General features: G+C 40.8%; 1 protein-coding gene and 1 pseudogene across 2 annotated transcripts; both read right to left on the bottom strand.

The window, feature by feature from the left end:
• Positions 1–341: 341 nt before the first annotated feature.
• Positions 342–17,227, bottom strand: ndel1b (nudE neurodevelopment protein 1-like 1b). 2 transcript variants are annotated; one of them, XM_085404118.1, is made up of 9 exons: positions 14,456–17,227; positions 5,286–5,382; positions 3,537–3,690; positions 2,852–3,000; positions 2,620–2,756; positions 2,343–2,510; positions 2,171–2,262; positions 1,882–2,027; positions 342–1,746 (listed from the first exon to the last, which is right to left on the bottom strand). In XM_085404118.1, exons 2-9 carry the CDS (start codon positions 5,369–5,371, stop codon positions 1,656–1,658), a joined length of 1,023 nt encoding a protein of 340 aa, XP_085260244.1. In that variant the 5' UTR covers positions 5,372–5,382; positions 14,456–17,227; the 3' UTR covers positions 342–1,655. The 2 variants fall into 2 exon arrangements, with proteins under 2 accessions (XP_085260244.1, XP_085260243.1); XM_085404117.1 differs by lacking the exon at positions 14,456–17,227 and adding an exon at positions 7,567–7,724.
• A 1,345-nt stretch (positions 17,228–18,572) lies between these two features.
• LOC146671765 (histone H1 pseudogene) lies at positions 18,573–21,218 on the bottom strand (annotated as a pseudogene).
• Between the last annotated feature and the right edge of the window lie 1,788 nt (positions 21,219–23,006).

Here is a 23,006-nt window from a genome sequence, read left to right as displayed (position 1 = left end):
GGACCTTATTGCCAAATGTCAATATCCACAAAGTGGTAGGCAAAATTGTCATCTATACAAGCTATACACCAACTATAGAACCAATTTAAGTAACAGGCTCCTATTGTGCCCCAAGTGGCATCAAATGATCAACTAACAATGAATACAAGTCTTTGTGTGAGCCTTTAGGGTGCAAATTGGTGACGCTGAGGAATTAAAGATATGTAAGTGAGGGGATGCAGAGCCAAATATGTAAAAATGTAAGTATTGCCAAAATAACATTATAGTTGTTGTTATTAATGCACCATAACTCCAGATAAAACTGAGGGAAAAAAAAAAATCCTTGAGTCAGTTTTAAGCAGTTTGATTTGTATGAGCCAAAAATGACACCCATCAATAATTAATAGCTGCTAACTCCTAACATGTCACAATGAGGTAATAAGCCTGGAACGACACAAAAAAAAAAAAATCAATACATTAAATATTATAAAAAGGCAATACTGTTCTCTTGAAAAAACGTCAGTGGACGTCTGCAGAGGAATACACTCGACAGCAGCAGAAACCTGTAAATTCAGGTTTAACCCAGAGGGGAGAACAAGCTGATATTTCCACAAGCACTCCAGACATCAGCCAGTAACAAGAGGAACAACTGCAGCACGGCTACATGGCTTTAAACAGTCAACATTCATTTCGGTCATTCTTCAATTTAAACACATGCAAGAAAAAAATAAAATAAAATCATACAGGAAAATTTCACTTTAAAGTATACTGTGAGATAAATTAGTTAATGTGAACATATCCCTTTTTAAATATAGAAAAATCTAAACAGAAATTAGTTTAACTGTGCAATGCAATGAAACAGAAAAGGAAGGAAAGTTCAAAGGAAGCTGTGGTCTCTCATAGACCAGTTGTCAAGGATGAGTCTTCATATGAACTGTGGAATCACCTAGGTAACCGTGCCAGTTCAAAGTTGACATCTTAAGGTCAAAACATTGCAGTGACATTCATTCAAGCACAGTGCAGTACAGCTTTAGGCACAAGCAAGAAGAGAATGTGGTAGGAACACACACCAGTCAGCCACAACATTAAAACCACTAAAAGCTGATGTGAAAAATGATGATCACCTGGTTACGAAGCACTGTTCTGCTGCAAAGCCCCAGGTACTAAGCTTAACCTCATGGTATATCACTCCCTGATGGTAGTGCCCTTCCTGCTGGAGGAGAACACACCCAGCCACACTCCAAAACAGCTCCTAAACTGCCTGAGAAAGAGTATAAGGCATTGATCTCCAGAGTCCCCAGCTCCCAAACTTACTGAACATCTGTGTGGGAGGCACCAGAAACATCTGCTTCCCGTGCTCCCCAGACACCACAGCTGCTCCAGAAGCCCACCAGGTCCATGCCCCGATGGGTATATACACAATATAGGAAAGTGCTTTCAATGCTTTTTTGGCTGACTGGTGCAAATGACTGCACCTACTCACAGATGCACTTAGAGCTGCAAAACAGACACAAGCCTCTCTTGCACACACCGAGCTAAAAAATTCACACATCACTCCAGCTCTGTTTTCATTCACTCACACACTTACACACACATACACACCCTCTGTGTTCCCAGACTGTGTTGAGGAGATAAGAGTTTCTTTAGAGCTTTCTCTGGCTTGAGGAGCTCCTCAATCACACACTCAAAGGCAGCATGCCCGGTGGAGACAGGGCTCTGGATGGTGTCATGGAAGTCAAGGTGCTGGGGTCCAATCCATTAACAGTGCTGCAGATGTCAAAAGACATACTCAACATTAGCAAAGATATACACACAGCCGGGGCATCTGATTTTAACATCAAACTAAATAACAGAAGGACAAACAGACAGGGAAAGGAGAAAAGCACATGCTAAAAGACTTACGTTTTGTCGAAGTAGGTAGCATGTAGTGAGTGAGAGAAATTGGTGGCATTGCTGTTGAGAAGCATGCTTTTGTCTGTGGAGTAGTTTTTTCTTGCTGCCTGGTCTTTGGCAAAGTTCCTACAGGCAGCAAGTTTCGACTCCAAAGCCTAATGACAAAACAGGAAATCTCAAATTAGCATCATCATAATTATCTTTCCTTTTAGCGTCGCTGAAAAGACTTGCTCCTCAGTGCAACATGTGCAGAGCTGTTAAAATGTAAAGCCAAAACAGTAAAGTGAGTAACACCTACCCCGACTTTTCTCAGAAGGTCGCCAACAATGTTAAGAGCTGAGATTCTTGCAGAGGGAGTCAGAGACGAGTTACCGCAGCCGTTGGTCAGTGCTAGGACATATAAGCCAGAGTTAACTCATATTACAACTTTTACTCAAACAAGAGGAAAATGGAGTAGGAATAATTCTAACCTTTGGGGCTGATAAAAGAGTGCTCTATATTCTTTCCTACAGGTGTTGCTGGGAGGGATAAAGAGGCTTGTACAGCTGAATCAATCTTGTCTATGTCTAAAGTGGGTGAGCTGGGTGCTGACATCCTGTCTGTGGTCCTTTCGCGCACTGCCAGCTCCTGCCTCAGGTCTAAAGAAGGAAAACAAAAAAGAGAGAAAGTTAAGAAACACCGGCTCTTGCACAAATGATGCACGGCCCAGAAAGGGGAAGAATTCATTTATGTGGGCTTTATCTTTACCTCGTGCTTCATCTTTCAACCGCTGCACAGATACAAGGAGAGACTCTTTCTCATCCAGTTCACTCTCCAGAAAGGCATTCCTTTCAATTGCCTGGTTCAAACGGGTCTCAAAGTCTTCAAGAGACACTATTGTAGCCCTACAAAAACAGTGATAAGTATTTTATGAGTGCTGACATGTTTGAGGTAAATGCTAGAATACAAACAGAATTTGCACATTGCACGTCATTCTCACCTTTTTGCTCTCTCGAGGTCATCGTTGGCCTGTTCAAGCTCTCGGACATATTTATGGAGTTGATCCTTGATGCTGCGAGTCTGTCCCAGGTCGTCCTCTAGCAAAGAGATCTGTTTATAACTCTGGGCATATTGCTGCTCCAGCTTTTCCTGGAAGACATGGAAAATGTGCAGATAAGAGAATAGTGAGTCTATAAAGAGAAACAAGGACAACAAAGACGCTACTTGATGAGGAATCTAGTTTAAAAATAACGTTTTATCCACTACAAAGATCAGCATCAGTCAGAACGAATCTCAGGACGGTCACAAGGTTTCAAAGAACATCGTTGTCCGACAGTTGTTAAAGGAAGGCATAATTTATGAGCTCTCTGGTGGAGTTGTACAGTACAGTCACCAATGTGCATAACCAAACAAGCACACTGAAACCAGTGTTCATGTCTACTGTGATAAGAACTAGGCTTGCCTTGCAGTTTTCTATTTTCTTCTTCTTTATCCTGACATCCTATTAAGAAGTGCTGGAGGATTACCTAAGAAAACCCAGATTAACACCTACCATACAAATGAGGCATTAGACCTTGTGTGCAGGATCCAACAAAGATCAGATAACCTCTTAGGTAATCACAAATGACTTTATTAGTGTTCTAGCCAAAGGTAAACGCTTAATGAAGATCAAAAAGGCCCGTTACCTTGAGGTTGGAAACCTCATTCTTTAGCCTCTCGTTTTCACTCTGTAGGTCTCGAAGACGTTGTTCAGCTTGACCAAGTTGTGCCTCCAACTCAGCTTCCAGTTCTCTGCTCCCCTCCTGGAACTCCTGCAACTCCTCTTGGGCTTCATGGCAACTAAATGGCAAAAATACAGAGAGAGTGGGTAAAACCATAAACGGTCATTGTGATAAAAGCTTTCCTGTTCATCGTCCCCCATTCAGTTCTGCACAGCTAACCGGCTGAATGACTGTGCCTATGAGCTCTAGAAAACTGACAGACCTTTGTCCTGCAAGCTGAGCCAAGCCAAGCATGTTCTAGCAGCTTTCTACCCCACTAATGGCCAGAAATAAACCTGTATGAAAGCCAGTTACAGGTTCGTATTTGTAGTCTGGCCTCTGTCAAAGAGGAAATAAGGGTTCAGCTCAGCATTGTCGAGTTAAGCATTCTAAATATACAGCTCTGAAGAGACAGCTGAACTGTGACAGTAGCTGGTTCAAAAATAGGTGAGAAGAACAGGCATGCTGCCATGCATCTCCAGAGTGGAACAGGTTAAAGGTCACAAGCAGGGAAAAAAAACAGGAGGATAAAAGTTATGAAACAGGATGTTTTTACACACTAAATATTGCATAAAATAGTAATTATTTGTAAATGCATTTATGTAAAGGTAGAAAAGAGAGGAAAAGGCTTCTTAATATAATTTATTTTTCTCCTGCCGAGCTGACACTTGGTAACACTGGTCAGCTGACTCTGTGCTGGGATAATGCCTTCACAGTGGCTCCACAGAGCACTGAAATGCATGAATCAGTTGTTGTGTGTTCGACACATACCAGCATCACACATGGTGCTTGATCAGCAAACACAGGGCCCTGTAACATAACTATGTAACCCTAATAGATTAAATTGGCCAATAGTATTCCATACATCAGAATGAAAAAAAAGTTCTATTAATGATAATGATAAACAATGTTGCGGTTGCCTTGTAAATAAACTCAAAATAAAAAGTTTAAAAATATCACTTCAGTGGAAGGATATTCTGAGAAAATGCATGCCCTAAAAACTGCAACACACTATGGCAAATCTACTTGAAGCCACTTTTCTTTCCATGCACTGATGTTTTTTTCCACCATGTGCCCACAGGAATGTCTCAAAGTAAGCAGGACTTTAACCCCTGCTGTGCACTTTTACACTTCTTCTCATAGACTGTACATCCACAAATAGGAAAGGAAGACTAAACAAATGTCAAATGACACTCTTAAGTGACACTAATGCCCATCCTGTGGCCTGTGTCATTTCCTATTGAGTAAACCATGAAGTTTGTCAGTGCTGATTTCATTACTCTTTTCTGGCCATTTGCCTTATACGGCTAAACACAGCCTGTGTGGAAACTTTTGGCACAAAGTTATTATGTAATCACATCTTTCAAAACTACTGCGCAAACCACATAGTCAGCAAAACAAAGCAGCTGCTTATTATGCAAGGATGAGCATCTACTGTCCCCAAAAGCTGTTTTTCATCTTATGCTATATTTGAAGAATCGCTGTCATTCGATTTCCAACTCCGCTTTCTTTCAAGACAGTATGTTATGTAACCTAATTTTGGCTTAATATCAAACTGAAATGAAAAACTCACACAGGCCTGTTCTTTGAAGAAATGAAGCCATACACACCAACTCATACCATAAATAAATTCAGGCATGCATTGCTGTCAGATGCGACACAAATGCCACCTACCTTTTCTTATATTTGAGGGCTTGGGACTTCCAGTAATCAACCTCCTCATCCTTTGACGAAAATTTGGGAATCATCTCTGTGTCCATGTCAGGGCAACCTGAGGATTGAAGGCACATTTGTATTACATTTACAGATTTTTTCAGTTAGATTAGAATTAGTAAACGGACAGCTCAGCAGTTTTGCCATTTGCATCCTCTGACATGTTAAATCAAGCGGCGCACATTCCGTTCTTATCTCAGAGCAGAGCCACCATCAAACATTCTCCTCATTCATCACTGGAGAAGAAAGGCCCTATCTCAGCGACAGACCATCCTGACCGCGTAACCCTGTGGGATGAGGTCGTCCATCCTCAGTTACTCATAAATCAACAATGCTAAGAACCCCCCCCAACTTAAGTACAGTTTGAAGCAATTACTTCCAAATACCACAAATAATTGATAATAACGTGTGCTCAGTGTGCCAATGCCTTTATATACCTGGGAAATCTTCAGTGTTATGTGCATTAAATTATTAAGTTTTAACCTCTTAGCTCGCTCAACTCATGCAACCTCAACATGACGAGTTCATTTGCTAAAAAGATCAACATGTGAGTCCAGTTCTTACATTTTTCGCAAGTGGGTACGTTTTTCATCTTCCTTCCTGTTTGCAGAGTTACCACTTTAACAGACAGTCGTTCCTCTTTTCTGGTGAGCAATTCAACTCTGATGTATATGGACCTACGCAGCTGTTGTCAGGGAATCATTAAACACATCTGGAAAGAGCTGCTGTTGGCTTCATGTGTGGGTCTGGTGAAACAGCTGCCAAAACCAGCACTACCACTGCTGTAGCCCCGGGAATATTTATAATCTGGCCCTGGATTTTAAGGATTTCCTGCAGATAGGACCAGCAGCAAGTGGACATGACACAGGAAAACCCTGAGCTGAAATCAAATGTGCTCTGATTTTTGTGTAAACTGCCTCGACAAAAGTCTCCTATAAAATAAATAAATAAAGAGAATCTAGTGGCTTGCTTGGCTTGGGCCTGGGTGTTGCTTCTAAGTCTAGACTCAGAGAGATGATGACTTTGACTGCAGTTTCCTTTACAGCATTCCTCAGAGATGCCGTCATGAACAGCTTCCCGTCTATAAGACCCTCACGTGTCAGCGCGCTGCAGACCATAATAACGAGGGGGTAACAGAAAGTAAGGGAAATTTTTCAAAGCTTCCTCTGACAAAACATGCTGGATGTCAGGAGACCAGACACAACACTCTAGGGAAGTACCTAAAAAGTTTCTTTTGATTTACTAGACAAAGATCAAACACTACACATCTCTCTCAATGCTAGGATACAGAGGCTTGAAAGGGATCTGGTGCTTTCTGCTAAATCTTGTAGCCCATCAAAGCCCTACACAGGACAATAACCCAAAGTCATATCCTGTACCAGGTAAAAGCAGAGACAGTCAGAACAGGATAGCTCCTGTTATTTTTCATTTCCTTTGGATAGCTCTCTGGTTCATCCCTGGATCTGTTTGTCTACTGCAACAACACCGCTACAGACATGGCCCGAATCCAGCAAAGATCTGGAAATTACAGACAAGGGAAGGCAAGTAAAGAGAGTGCTTCCTTTTCCACATTTGTGTCTCTGTTGATGCTGACAAAGTCACTTTTCCCCCCTCCTGTACAGAAAAATCCTACATTTTTCTTCAGATTCCTTCTTGAAGTTTTGCTGGTTTGTATAGCTTTATAGGGTGTGGTGGCACAACCCCTGCCCTGGGTCCATATTTTGGTCTCCATGTTATGGATTAGCCCACCATACAGACAAACATGTTTAATGAGACAAAAAAAGCGTAAGATTCAATAAAAAGCATGAGACCAAGAACCTCTTATCGATTATGTGACGGCTGGTATTGATCTCAAATGTATCAAAAGGTCTAATTCAGCCCAGCAGCTACAGGCTGTGATTTAACGATGCTGATGATTTTTAGACGTTTGAACGTGTCGGTATCTGATAGTGGGAGGTATGACCGCACAGAGGCTCGGGCTCACGCCAAAAACTGTCGGCTCGCTCTCGCGTTACAAGTAAAAATGCAGCACACAGAACGAGCGGGATTTAAAGGTGTATGAAGCAAACATTTAAGGTGACACTTCTCGATATTTATCCCGAAATAACCATATAATCTTCGTAACGTTTAGGAGAGTAAAGTCTAAAAAACACACACACAAATGCCTCGACAGCTGGTTACACGGACAGGTCAAACACTAAAAACGCGTTAGAGGTCAAATTTAAGAGATTTAAACGGCTACCTGCTCATGTCAAGTCGGTCTACTGTTGTCTTCCGTAGCAGCGAGTCGATTTCCAGCCGGTAAAACACCCAACGATAAGCAGAGCTCCTCTTTGCCGGGCCTCGGGTGATACTGACGTTTCCCAATGAGGTAACTGAGCTCTGTTTAGGAAATTGCCAACGCGTCTCCCGGAACCAACGTAAATCCTGACAGGGGCGTACGTGATGACGTGATTTCACGTTACATCACACGTAGGCCTGCTCCTGAAATAGATCTTCGCGATTTAACCACACCACACCCTTTTTTCGGACTGAACCTCCACTAAACAATAACTTTTTTTTTTCTATTCCATGAAATGTCGTCAAATAAATAGGCATGATTATCAAACCCCTGCCTATCAATTCAATTCAATTCAATTCAATCTTTATTGGCAGACTACATGTCCATAAAAACAAGACAAGAAACACACACACACAACTCCCCCCCCCCCCCCCCCCCCCCCACACACACACACAACACAAGGTATACCATTAAATATATATATGTATATAAATAAGTATATAAAGCATTTGTAAAAATATAAAACCATAATATACATAAAACACAATTACTTAAAATAAATCAATAAATACACAAACACTTTAACCAGTGCTTTCTGAGACTGGATGAGTAACGGGAACCACTCACTGTCGGATCTGTAAGTGCTAAAATTATACTGTTACTCGAACCATCCAGTCGTTCTCTAAAACTGAACATTAACTTTCTTAAAAGTGCTTTAAAAGTCCAGACACCCACAGCTACAAACATCTGACTGGCACTACCACTTCTAGGTATCCTGCAAAGGATTCTCATCGCATCATTATATGCAACATGCAGCTTCTGCATGCTACATTGTTTGTAGGATGACCACAAGGGGGCAGTATATAGCGGTGTGCAATACGCTTTAAACAAAGCCACTTTAACTGGAAGTGAACAAAAGCTGAATTTGCGTGCAATAGTATTTGCCTGCACATAGAGCTTACATCGTTGTCTGTATATGTCATCATCATCATTCATTTGCTCAGTAATAAAGTGACCGAGGTATTTCACCTTTTTATGAACTTCAAGAGTTTTTTGTGCCAGTTTAAACAAAGGGAAATTTAGCTGTTTATCCTGCTTGGTTCTACATATCAAAACAGCACTTTTAGCAGCATTGTACTCAATGTCATATTGCACACCATATTCAGTACAGACATTAAGAAGATCCTGTAACCCAGCACTGCTTGGACTAAAAACAACCAGGTCATCTGCATACATAAGATGATTTATCAGTGCTTCACCTAATATACACCCAGTGTATATTAGGTGTATAATAATTCAAGAAGAAAAAAAAAAAACAACAAAAAGGGCAAATATCAAACATAAAAAAAAATAAATTAAAAAACTTAAGTAAATAGCATGTAAAGAAAAAATTGTTCTTTTTCACACAAACTACATAAATGACTGTTAAGCTTAAAGCAATCTCAAACTTACAGTACATGGACAAATATCATTGATTATCATGAAACGAACTAACAAATATATAAGATAACAAATATATGTGATAAAGATATCTTTGATGCTTCGTCAGCTTTATTTGTAAAACTGCTTAGTACTGTGATACCTTAGATTGGCCTCTTGTACACCAAGTGATGTGGCCTTTTTTTAAATCTCAAATTATTATTATTTATAACATTTATGTGAACTGTGGTGATACAAGAGAACGGAATACCAAATTGGGACAAGACAGTTCAAGAAACCTTTTTAATTTGAAATCATATATCTATGTTCGTCTTGATAGGATGTACCTTTGAAATAGGTCTAGGTGACAGGCCTAGGTGGTGTGACCCACTACAATGGTCCTGATTTCTCAAGTGGCACCTTGGGAAAATGAATTGTGTTCCTGATGGATAAATATTGAAAATCTTTGAAGAATACTCATAAAAAGCCCCATATGACAACTGAAACTGGAACAAAACACGCAAACCAAAACTTCACAACCAGGGGAACCAGTCAGTCACGTCACTGTTCCCACTGGCAACAGGACCTGTTTTACATAGCAGCTCGTCTCTCCACCTCAGGGAGGATTCTGATTTGCCTCCACTCCAGGTGTAGGTGAGGGAGAGTCAGGGAACAGGAATCGGAAATGACTATTCAAAACAAAAGCAACCTTGAAAATTGTCTTAAAAAGCACTGTACGTGATTTTAAGGGCTTTTGTAGTGCCCTGTCATAACACACGTGGTCTTACGTAATATGCTGTAAACAGATGTTACATATATACAAAGGAATTTTTAACTAACACTGGTAAATTAAGTTAATTGAGGGTTATACCATCATGGTTAAATGTTTTACATAATCTTATAGTCCGAGTTGCCTTTGAAACATTTACATTAGTATTTCATTCTTTGCTTGTTAAACACAGAATACTAACAGGACTTGTTAAGGGCCCCTGGATCCAACCTGGGGTGGATTTCTTACTTGCCTCTATGTTGTGACCTACCTGCCTTACTCATCTCGATCATGGAGGTGGCACATTTGTGCCAAAGGAATGGAAAAGTTCCAGCAGGGATAAATGCAGTTCTGGAAATTGTCTAAGAATAGACTATGCCTGATTTTCAGACTCTATAGATGTGCCTATAATTTTTAGAGTATATAATTTATTTAATATTTATGTACTAGTGTGTCCAATTGTTAAAGATTGCCACACTAAGTAATCCCTGCTGCTACAGATTCCTGACCTCTTTTACCATGCAGCTTTCCCCTCTACCCCAGTGGGGAATTCCCTCATGACAGGTTACCCAATTCCAATGACAACATAAATAATTCATTTCTACACTCAAATACAGCACATATGAACACTTTAGAAAATAGTGCCCAAAATGTAAGACTGTAAGAAAACAATGTGTAAAACTGTTCTTTAAAACATAACATCTTTGTTCATTCACAGATTTTGTTTTAAATTGTAGAACACTTGTTAAAAACATAGATAAAAAACAAGAGCTTTTCTGCCATTGTCATCTATTACTTAATTGCTTTAATATGGTATGAATAATCAATCAGTAGGAAAAGGTGTAAAACCTATGAAAGCACAACTGAAAGTCCAAAAGTTTATGCCACTTATCTGTGAGCTTTTTAAAATGTTTTTGTTAAACCCCCAAAAACAAATCTAAGAAAATATCGGTTTTCTACGGTCGTTGGTTTTCTCCGGGAGATAACAGACCATTCATGACCCTAGTCGGGCATGATGAACACTAGAGGTCGCTAAAATTTAACTCCAAACAAAAGTTGATCAGTTGCTTTTCAGTTTTTTTTAAAAGCGTGTAAAAACAAGTATCAAATTGTATAGATATCTAATTAAAATAATTACATTCATAAACTGTCAGTTTTTCTGATGACAGCTCGTTGGGGACGCTTTTTATCTACAATAAGTCAAATATTAATGTGTAATATTTGTTGAAGACATTTCTTTGTTATGGAAAAAATATTAAAATCATCATGAACAATACGAGTGGTTATTTCTAGAACTTTGTGTATATAATTTGGCATTTATCAAGACAAGATTGTTGATTCTTGCTGTCCTGTGAACATCATCGGCGTGGTGACGTTTATTTGTTTGCCGTTTTCGCGGTCGCCTCGTGATTGAGAATATCGCCAGGTAAACTCGTGACAGTTTTTAATGTTTTATTGTTCAAGTGCAATAAGCCTGTGTTTAAGGTGACCTCACAAATGTTGCAGATTATATATTCAGTGTTTATTTGCTGGTTTGTCGGTAGCGGCTCATGAAAAGCAAGTTTGCCACACATCTTTTTCACCGTCACCAGTTAATCTGAAACACCGGTGTTCCAGATTAACTGGATTTGGTCGAACAGATGTGTGGCAGACTTGCTTTTCAAGAGCTGCTACCGACAAATCAGCAAAAAAAAAAAAAAAAACAAAAAAAAAAAACGCCAAAGATATCATCTGTGACCCTTGTGAGGTTAACTCAAACACACCCCGTCAGTCTTGATGCTGTTGAACAACAAAATGTTTAAAAATATTGCGAGTTTACCTGGTGATATTCTCATGCACAAACAGCAAACAATTAACACCACGCCGATGTTGTTCACAGGACAGCAAGAGTAGACGATCGGGAGAATCGAGTCGTCGTTATCGTCCCCCTCGTACGTTTTATTATTCTGATTTCAGCGTTTTAACTTCTCAACTAAAGCGTGCAGTTTACTTTGTGTGAACTAACATGGACTCGAATCAACCAGCGCCACCTCTGGCCAAGTGCCATAGCCTACAGCCAAATCAACTTGTGACACATCTGCAGCTGGCTCTATCACCACTTTGAATTCTTTTCATGCACAATACACTTGTAACAAAAGAAAACCCGTTGAACTACATGAAATGCAGTTTTGCTTATTTTGAGCTTATCATACGCTTGAAGATTCCAAAATCAGCACTGCTTTTGTTTATATCATTTCACAGCAAAAACATTTGTATTCAACAAATATATTACAGATTGTTTGACTACTGTTGTCACAACACATTCTGTCAGCACAGTCAGCATTCATATGTCTATCCCTATTGTGGAATATATTTTCAATGACCTTTCCCAGGTATGTCGTGCCAGTGGTGAGAGAAGCTCAGGTGCAGAAACTGATCAGTGTGTAAGATAACCAAATTGATACCATTAGACGGAAACACCTTGAATGGGTTACTTAAACATCACTGGGTGAAATGTCACATTGATGCACCAACAGAAAACGTATAGTTCAGGTAACCTGCATGCCTTTGCACTTTAAAGAGACTGGAGCCCCTAAAGGACACATGAAAATATAGACTGATTCACAGATAAGGCTTTTGCACAGAAAACTACATTACCTGCACATTTGAACATGTTTAATTGCGTCACTCAACAGCCTGACGTCAGATGAATGACTCTGACAATCTAATTTTTCCTGCAGATTGAATGTACCTTCTGTGTAAATTGGTACCATGCAGTGTTTGTGGACTTCCCCTGTAAAGAAGGCGACTACAAATGTGTGCATGCCAAATAAACATGGGGGGGGGGGGGGGGAAGGAGATCCCTGTGGTCTTTGCTTAATGACTGTTTTTAGTGTTGACAATCTACATTGCTGGCATTACATCTTTCAACATGTCTGTGGGTGAATTTGAATGCACTAGGTGTAAGTGCAGCCACTCAGTCTCTACTCAATGTGACCATATGCAGGTGCAGATGTGTCACAAGTTAATCTAGTAGTAGGCTATGGCACTTAGCCACAGGTGGCAGCAGTGGACTGACGCTCCATTGGAGACTGGTCCAGCTGCTATGTGATAGTGGATCTGCTACAAATTGAAGATCATATGCAAGCCCTTAGCCCTTGCATTATGTTTAAAAAAAAAAAAAAAAATTGTTGTTGCGGGTCATTTTGACCCGTAGTGAGTAAATCCACTCAGAATTGTCAAAAAACTGCAATAAAACAATAGCAACTTTATTTTCCATTACATAAACATGTAGGACAGACATACAACAGTTTGACTTTACATAACTATTTTTAGGAACAATTTGGTAAAGGTTTTTCCTTCCTACAAACACATTTCTTTTGAACTTGCCCGATGTTCTCGGTTTTTCAATGTTCAACATTTTCAATTTTGTCCACATGATGGACAGAATGTAACTGTGTGCTTTCTGCAGATGTACTTCTTGCATTTCTCACAAAAAGTGGTTGTTTTAAAACATGAATCTTCCTAACTTAGATTTAAAACAAAAAATTTCTATGTCTAGTCCAGACTCAAAAACAGATGACAAACCAATCGACACGCCTGAGCCACTCACTTTCTTAAATCCACTCACTCTCACTGGCTCTGTTTATTACTAATCACTGTGTAACTGCCATCTCCTTACAAATGTTTACTGGATTAACCACACTTATACAGACTGTCTATAACTACCAACATAGTCTTATTTTTCCAAGGCGTATTTCATTGTTATGGAAAAAGAGAATATTAAAATCACGATGACCAATTGGAGTGGTGATTCCTATTACTTTGTGTATGTAATTTAACATTTTTTGTTTTAACAGATGTAGGCCAAAAATAAATACATGATATCATTTCATTAATGTCAAAGGTTTGCATGACGCACAAACAGACACAATTGAAAGGTACAGAGGTGGCGCTGGTTGATTCGAGTCCATGTTAGTGCACACAAAGTAAACTGCACGCTTTAGTCGTGAAGCAAAAACGCTGAAAGCGGAATAATAAAACATAGGAGGGGGACGTTTCCCCAGCAAGAGGAAAATACTACTAAAATTTATACATACACCTGTAGTCAACCATTTTTTACATTTGCCAACCTAATTCAGTAAATGCACAAAGAGAATTTAGAAATGTAATTATTGTCAAGAGTGAACAAGCACTGTTAGTGTAATCTACAGCTGTGGCCAAACGTTTAGAGAATGAGAAGTGTTGTTTATTTACAAAGTTTGCTGTTTCAGTGATAGTTGTATATCACTTCAAACAGAGGTGATCCAGTAATGCTGCACTAATGAATTAGACTAACTATTCACTTTAGCTAAAGTTATTAAGTTAGCTAAAGAGTTGGGATGCTGTGTAAGACATAAATAAAGCTAAAATACAAAGGTTTGGGCCCCGTTTTGCATATTTCCCTACTGTAGGGGTCTCTGCAAGCATACAGAGGGGGTACTCTGAGAGGGTACAAGATGACAACTTTGGAATTCTACTAGAAACAGTCAATCATATTTGTTTGTCAAAGCTGAATTCAGGGCAAACTACGCTAAATTAGCGTTTTTAGCTAACAGCTACAATAAGCATAAAAGTTACTGTACGGCTATCATTTGTTAACATGACGCTTGTTCTTATACATGTAATACATTTATTACCAACCTGAGAGTTTATCCGCTGGTCATTCGACATGACGAATGACTTCTGAAGTCTTAATTCAGCTCAAGACGCTGTAGATTCCCGTCAGTAACACTTTCGGTCCGCTAGTAAAACTTAGTTCTATTAATCTGCGCTTGAACCGGATGTAAGTTCCAAAAAACTGAATTTTGGAACTGAAATTGAATTGTAGAACTGAAACTGAATGGTGAGAAGTGAAACTGAAATTATTCGAGAGCTGAATTTTTAAAGGATAAAATGCAGTTTCAATTTAGTGATGATCATTTTCAAACCATAAATTCAATTTCAAATTAGACTAATTCAAATTCAGTTTTCAAAAGCATTCATTCAAGTTACAATTCAGATTCAATCTGAGCAATTCAAATTCAAATTGAACTTATTCAAATTCAGTTTCTGATGGCACAGATTTCTGCCCATACTCAGGTTTTTATAATCAGCGACCAACTGAAACCCACGACACGCAACGATACTGCTGTCACTAGGGCTTCCTAAATGAGACTGCATTTGCCTGGTAGTTGTTAGGTTTGTAGCTTGAACCCATCCGCTGGAACGTTGAAGACAATATAATTACACTGCTAAGCAAGACACAAGTAGGCAAACTTCTTCATGGTACTCGTGCACGGGAGAGAACCGGACAAACGCCGTTCCTTCGCTTGACCCCAGTAGCTCTCGTCCGTTCTCCCATACACTGTCCTTTTATTGAGGTTACATGAATATGCATAGGTTCATTAACATACGACGTCTACATACAAACAAAGAGTACCTTGCCTGTGTGTGTGTGTGTGTGTGTGTGTGTGTGTGTGTGTGTGTGTGTGGGCTGCTGATCAAAGGGTCAAACATCCTTGGTCAGGAAGAGGGTAGCCTCCCCCTCACCTTAGATGGTTCATCCTAGATAACACGGTGAGGAAGTCCTGCAGTTCATCTAAACAAAGAGCACTTAGACTAGAACAGACGCAACTACGTTAATCCTACCATAAAATAATAAGACACGGTATGACCTCTCATGCTCCCAAAGTGCTGTCTAATACACACAAAGTTTGCAGACTATCAAGGATCAAAACCTCTACCAATCTACAACTAATTACAAAACTCTAAGCATATATAAGTAAATATTTCTAAGCATAAATGACAATCAACAATACAAATCTAACATTTCCCCCCTTTTTGACCTTTATGCCTGAAAAGTTCCCAGGTATGAATACCTCATGTCTGACAGTTTCAATGCAAACATTTTTATACTCAGCATATGTCAAATCACCCTAAATTACTGAAAAGGTACACAGTTCAACAAATGTATTAGCAGTTATCCCATTCATTGAGCTCATCTCATGGCAAACTGCATCTTACGAGCAACCAAAGAAATTGTTAATTTAATAGTGAAACTAAAAAAGTAACATTTTGAAAAACATCTCAACTTGGTGGTGCTTCCTCCGGGTGTGCACATCACATGTCTTTCTGCAGAGTGGTTTAAGCTCTGCAGGGCGTCATGAATGTCTCTTCCAGTTGTTTCCATCACTGTCCATAGGACCAGAGTCCAAATGTATGTAGAATAGACATTCAAACATACTAGTTGGTTTTGTTGTTTGTCAACATGGTTCTCAGCTATTTCCAAAGCTGCAGACCTCTCAGCACTCTAGTTTTATGGCCTCTTACCAGCCCCCATCACCTGACTTCAGACCTTCGTCTTGTGAGGGGGATATTTATGACTCCTTCATTGTCCATACTCTGCAGAAAACACCTCTGTGGAAAGGGTGCAGGGTTGTCTTACTGCTATTATGATCCCAGCAGCCTTCAGAGTGTCATCGTATGCACAGTATAGTGGCACAGCATTAGGTGATGTTCATAGGAAACTGCTGTCATCACCACCATAGCTTCTGGTTCCTGTGCTTTCACAGAATCATGATGTCATCCTCGAACTCCTTCTACGCTGTCGATGGAGCTTGGCACGCTCCCCTCATCCCACGAGTTTTCATGTTCCAACGCTGCTGAAGGTTTAAGGCAGAGCACGTCGTACACCTTAGTCGTCTTCCTCAGCGTCAATATTGAATCTTTCATTGTATTTAAAATCTTGCTGTGGGAAGTCTCCTCTTGATTTCCTGGAAGCTTAGTAGCACAGCTCTCTGTGTGATGTCTGCTGTGCTGAAGATGATCTCTGATCCTCCTGAAGCCTCTCTCCCATCTTGTGGACGATCCTCTCCTCTATTTTGCAGGCAGTTTCATGGTCCTTGCTGTGGCTCCAAGGTCTGATTTCATGATGGGCCCCAATCAGCTTGATCTTTGACCTCAACCACTGCCTGGTCCTGTCAGCTATGCGCTTCTCACTGGGCCTCTGAAGATTTCTCAGGAGATTACTGCTGCACCTGTATTTCCTTGCTAGGAAGACAAACTATTTGGAGAGCATGTCAACAATCATCAAACCACATTCTTTAGTTCAGTGAACTTCACTTATAGGCCATCAAAGCCTCATCTGAACATGGGTGCACCACTTGCATAGGTTTAATATTTGTAAATAAACGGCTAATCACACAAATCACTGCAACAATAATAAAAAACATTGTTTAATGTTAATCCTTGGACCCCTCCTCTTGACGCATGGACACACCCATGCGTCAACTCACCAAACCTGGATTCCAGTCTTAAAGAAAAAGATTAGCTAGATCATATCCCAGGCAACATCAGGGCATCTCCTCCCCTGGAGCAGCACCACCCTGGACCCATAATCCTGCAATGAAAATGTTAGTGTGCTTTGCATATTAAGTTTGCTTAACACCCGGCTCTCCCAGGAGCCTGCATACACACCATCATGGCCTGGAAAACAAAATCTGGAAGTAAAATCAAACTTCATACCTGTAAACAATTGTATCATAAGGACAAGAAGCATTCAACATCAGCAAGACAAGTGTCATGTGCAGGTTTTCTCAAATCAGTAAACTACAACTATTTTCATAAGTCGCCTCAGACATGGATCATCCCATGTACTCAGGCAACATTAATGTAATCGGTGACTGCTCTTAAGCAAAGTCACTCCACTTATATATTACTATGGGCTCAAAAGTGGCCAGCTAATGAGCCCATATCAAACTATCCCAGAAACACTGTATCTCTTATTTGTTTTACTCATGTCACTTGTCCGTTTCAGCTGAATCTTCCACAGCATTCTCAAAGAAACTAACATTAGCAATACACATTGACTGTAGTCAGACAGAGGTCAGACACAGGTCAACAGGTTCCAGAGGTGCCATAAAAACACCATAAAGTCAACCCTAGCTGTGGAAAGAAGTAACACCAGTTCTCAACACAGGAAATTTCACACAGGTTATTCACATTATCAAAGTAACCTTCACATTTTCCCATCAACACAATGCAACAGCATCACCACTCATAACCTGTAAACACAGTTTTCCTCACACATAAACCCAGAAATCCTGTAGTAGGAAAAAACATCAACCAGTTGTCCTGGTATAAATCGCATCATCAATTCACATGAAGAACTGGCATGCTGTAAGAAAAGAAAATGCAAATATTAGCGCTTGCGCAGGCGTATGCATACTTTGTCACAGATATCTCTGTGAGCAACTCAAGCCTATGAATAACACACCTGATAAATGCACAGACACAGAAAATGGCATTTAAAAGGTTAAATCATCATGCAACCTCGAGTGTTGCTGTCATCTTTCTGCTCCTGTAAAAGGAAACACATGGGTTCATCTGCACCTTTGTCAGGTGGGGGTTAGCTTCACACAATCATGTTCAGTCAGTCAGTCAGATATTTTAAAATTCTTACTCATTCACTCAGTGGTTCCTTCTTTTGCTAATTGTGGAAATTATCATCGCATTCGTTTCCACGCTCAGCAAAACGACGTTATTTCAAAAAGAAAAATAATTTAGACTGGATTTCCTCGTTGAATCCTTTTTGGGGGGGACTCTCATTTCCTAATTGTCCCAAATAAGTGGCTTTCTCCTGAACCCATTTTAAATGTGGAGAAACTCACTTGCAACAATTTTCTTGACGACGTGTAACGCTTTCAATTCCCGACTTGCAGATCTGCTCAAAGAAAAGAAATTCACAAGCAAAAATCAGTGCTTGTTCAAAAATGAAAAATAAAAAATAACAGAGATTATCAAACCAAACTCTCAGTGCACTGTGAAAGTATCAAAATAAAAAGGCCTTGTTAAGTCATGACACAAGCTCCTCATCTCAGGAGGGTAAATCATACCATTAGCATGGTTTATCATACCATCATACTAATCGGCAGGCTCAACTTCACACCAAAAGAAAAATCATCAGCTAGATTCACTCCAAATCAACCATCAGCTGCACAACACACAACATAATCCTAATGTCTTATTAGCTATGAGTTTAATTACCAGGTCTGTGCTCTTCACTCATTTAGGCCACAGATCTATTTTATTCAATTTCCCTTTTCCCTTCATCATAAAACATGTGACATGCTGTCATGCACTTCACAAAACAGTCTGTTCTGACGTATTCAGAGTTGTGTATCTAAATACAGGATTCACTCGCACATCAAAGCAGGAAACTCAGTGTTTTAGAGTCTCCACTCAACACACAACAACTCCAACACATCTCATTCACTCATACTAGAATTCAGTCACCTTTCATTAATCTAAAACTGATCAACTAATTTGCATATCAGCTATTAACCCACTAAGTTGACAGGACGACAGAAAAGCATGTTCAAAATAGTATCACAAAAGACAATTTCCCTCATACAGTAAATTACATGTGCTGCCTCAATCAAACAGGAAGCTTCTCCCAATTTACCATTTTAACAACTAAATTTATTGTCTGATCACTGGTTGGTCAAACCAGGATCTTTTTTCTCACAAAAGTTAAACTGTTGTCCTGCAACTTGGAGAGTCAATTTTTTTCTTTAGGATAAATTCAGCATTTGATAACAAGTGTCTGCTAAATTGACACTATTGTAACACTGATGAAAGATAACAAGCTAATTTTCATTGCATGGGTTTGTGTTATTAGGCAGGTCTAATGCATGTCTGTGGAGCTGCATCTCCAGCAGAGCATGTTCTTAAAGCTGCCTTTCCTACACACTTCTCTGCTATTATTTAATCATTTCTTAACTAATGTGCTATGAGTCTTCATGAGTCATTTTGTGTTTGGAATTGTTAGTAGGGTTAATGCATGTTCTGCTTGTGTGTGTGTGATTTTGTATATGTTTCTATTTTCGCAATGTTTCAGACTCCGTCTCAATTTTCCAACTTAAGCAGTCAGTTTTCTTTTCCCCAGGTTTGCTAACCCAAATTTTGATTTCCCACATTAAATAATTCCTATGTGTTCTCACCTAGTCTTCTCACTCTGTTGTCCTCTCACTCTTTTGTCCTCTCCCTCTTCAACAGTCCCGGCAGTTCTCCTTCAGCTTTGTCCTGTCTAGTAGCTGAAGTGCTGCTGCTGCCTTCTTGGGCGACTTCTTAGCAGCTGCTGCCGGTTTCTTGGCTTTGGCTGCGGCGGGCTTCTTGGCTTTGCTCTCAGTAGCCTTGTTCATCTTGAAGGATCCGGAGGTCCTGGTGCCCTTCGCCACCAGGCTCTTGATGGCGGTCTTGACACGGGCCTTGTTCTTGTCCACATCGTAGCCTCCGGCAGCCAGAGCCTTCTTGAGAGCGGCCACAGACAGGCCGTTGCGCTCCTTGGAAGCGGCCACGGCTTTCACAATCAGCTCGCCCACGCTGAGGCCGACCTTCTTGGGCTTGGAAGTCATCGTCTTCTTCTTCTTGGCCTGAACCTCGGCGCAGGGCGTGTTTATGATGGAGCCTTTCCCACCACAGCGCTGGCACGTTGAACGCATCATGAAGGGTCCATTTCTTTCATGTCGCTAGCCGCATGTGGCTTGCCCGAGTCACTCAGTCCTTTTTGAGCATTTCAACATGCTGCCGCCGCAGACCCTGGCCTCAGATCCAGCAAGTTTAGCGCGCTGATCTCCAAAAAAGTCCCGAAGGCCAGAAAGACGTCAAATAAGTGTCTCGTGCTGAGAACTCAAACAAAAACTCCTCTTCACGCTGCCATCTTGCTCGCCCCTCCGTGAAATTCAACCAATCAGACAGGAAGATGGGTTTGCTTTCTTCTTCTGCTGCTGTTTATCCACATTGCTGCTGCTTTGCTGGGACTTTTTGTGCTCAGGACTTGCTGCTGTCTCTTTATCATGTTATTGCTTTGGAGCTGCATTCCTTATCTTCAGGGAGGAGTGAGCTCGCTTGTGAGGTTGAGAAACACATGGCACTGTAAATAAGTCAGCCAGAAACTTGGCCTGCATGTTTCCAATGATGTTAAACTATAACTTTCTTCCGACCGCTGCATGTGGAAAATTGATTCAGGTCTGCTTTTCACCTGAAAGTGACAAACTAAGACATTTCATTATTATCATCACTGCTTAATCAACACACATCTCTCTCTGTGTGTGTTTTTGTGAACAGTCTTTTCTTAAAAGCAGAAAATGAAATTGTAGTTGTTTTTGGCTGATCAACACAAAACCTTTTTCCTATGATTTTTCTTTTTCACTCTTTTTTTTTTTTTCGTTACAATAGCTGGTGACCTGCAGAATCACCGCTCTCACTCACAATCAAAGGCAATTACTTTTACACAGCGCACAAAAACACTGTGATGTCAGACACATTCACACTCACTTTTTCATCTGCATAAATAAACCATATGGCTGGAGATATGTGCCATGGTGATCCATAAGCATGATCACCAGTTTATTTAATTATTTTTAATCCAACAAAACAAATAAACAAAAACATGATGCTGATGCTACACACACACACACACGAGTCAAGGTGCAGAAAAACTGCTCATGGAAACGCTGCACACTCTCTGTTTCCCTCTCTTTGAGTAGTTCTCAGACAGCTCTTGATCTGATAATGTGTAGCTTGCTCATCAGCTCAAAAAACAAAAACAAAACTGCAACGCGACATCACACAGTAGTTGCATGCTCTGCCCACAGTGGCAAAGTCTTACACTTACATATTCAACACAGCTTCTCCATCATGTATTTTTAGATGTTTCATACAGGGTTCAGCATATTAGTTGTTTTCACAGATGTGCTCTATATCTCAACAATGGCTCATAATAAGACGACCGTCTTCCACACAGGTCAAGTGCCTCTATGCACTTCATGAGTTTAAATATTTACCTATATCACTTCTCCTCACATGTCATTGTACTGAATTTAAGCAACCACAAGTTTAATGTAGGTTACTTTTAACAACTATCCACCTCAATGGTTTGGCACACAGGCTGTTAACATTTTGTGTCAGGAAGGGGTGGGGGGAAAGCCACCCACCAGAGCACAGCTGCTGATGTGGGCTGGCCTTTTCCACACACTCTTCAAGGCTGGTGTGTTTTCTGAAAACTTCTAACATTTGAATCTCTTCCATTTATAAGCCTGCGATTAACCGCACGGCTCAGGTCCGCGTGAAACCCGCGCGACCGCATTCGCGTGCACCCACGCAGCTGTGGAGCCTTCGCTCTCTCTCTTTTATACATAAATACTTTGTGCTGCCAGGAGCAAAGTCCAGCACAAACGTCTTTCTCCCTCTAACTCACTCTTGGTTGCTTAGAAACCCATGATAACAACAACAGTCGGTGTTACAGACCACGTGTTCTGCTCCGCACACACTCACACAACAACAACAACAAAAACGACGACGACGACAACAATGACAACAACACAAAATAGGCCTACTCCGGACTCACACCGGACCGCTCGGGACCCTGACCCAGTTGTGGGACGCTCACCCACTCGCGCGACAAAACCCAATGAAGGGACGCTCGGGACACACACCCAGGGCGATTTCAAAACCGGACACTCACCGGACGCTTGGGACCCTTGGGCGATTTAACCAAAACTTCTTTTTCGGGACACTAACCCAGTTATCGCTCCACAAAGCAGCGAACTTCTCAACGCCTCACAAAATGGCGGAGACTGCACAACGACACGGTTATAGAGTCGGCCTCTTTAAACTTACTTGGCGTTGCTTAGCGTGTAATATCAGCCTGAATCCCGCCGATCGCCATTCATCGAGGAGAAAGACAGACAGCGAATCCACAGGAACTTCCTGGCTGACGTCAGTCTTTCAGCGTGCCTCCCCCCCCCTCGGTGAATGCGATCCCAGGGATCCGGCATCAAAGGACCAATTAATGTTAGGTTTGTAGCTTGAACCCATCCGCTGGAACGTTGAAGACAATATAATTACACTGCTAAGCAAGACACAAGTAGGCAAACTTCTTCATGGTACTCGTGCACGGGAGAGAACCGGACAAACGCCGTTCCTTCGCTTGACCCCAGTAGCTCTCGTCCGTTCTCCCATACACTGTCCTTTTATTGAGGTTACATGAATATGCATAGGTTCATTAACATACGACGTCTACATACAAACAAAGAGTACCTTGCCTGTGTGTGTGTGTGTGTGTGTGTGTGTGTGTGTGTGTGTGTGTGTGGGCTGCTGATCAAAGGGTCAAACATCCTTGGTCAGGAAGAGGGTAGCCTCCCCCTCACCC

Source organism: Rhamphochromis longiceps, linkage group LG4 (assembly GCF_057381845.1).
Source record: "Rhamphochromis longiceps isolate RC_006_pf linkage group LG4, R_longiceps_female_GT1.1, whole genome shotgun sequence".
In the NCBI taxonomy this organism is placed as follows: Eukaryota; Metazoa; Chordata; class Actinopteri; order Cichliformes; family Cichlidae; genus Rhamphochromis; species Rhamphochromis longiceps.
The sequence above is the reverse complement of the archived record's forward strand: the minus strand, read 5'-3'. Positions and strand labels throughout refer to the sequence as shown.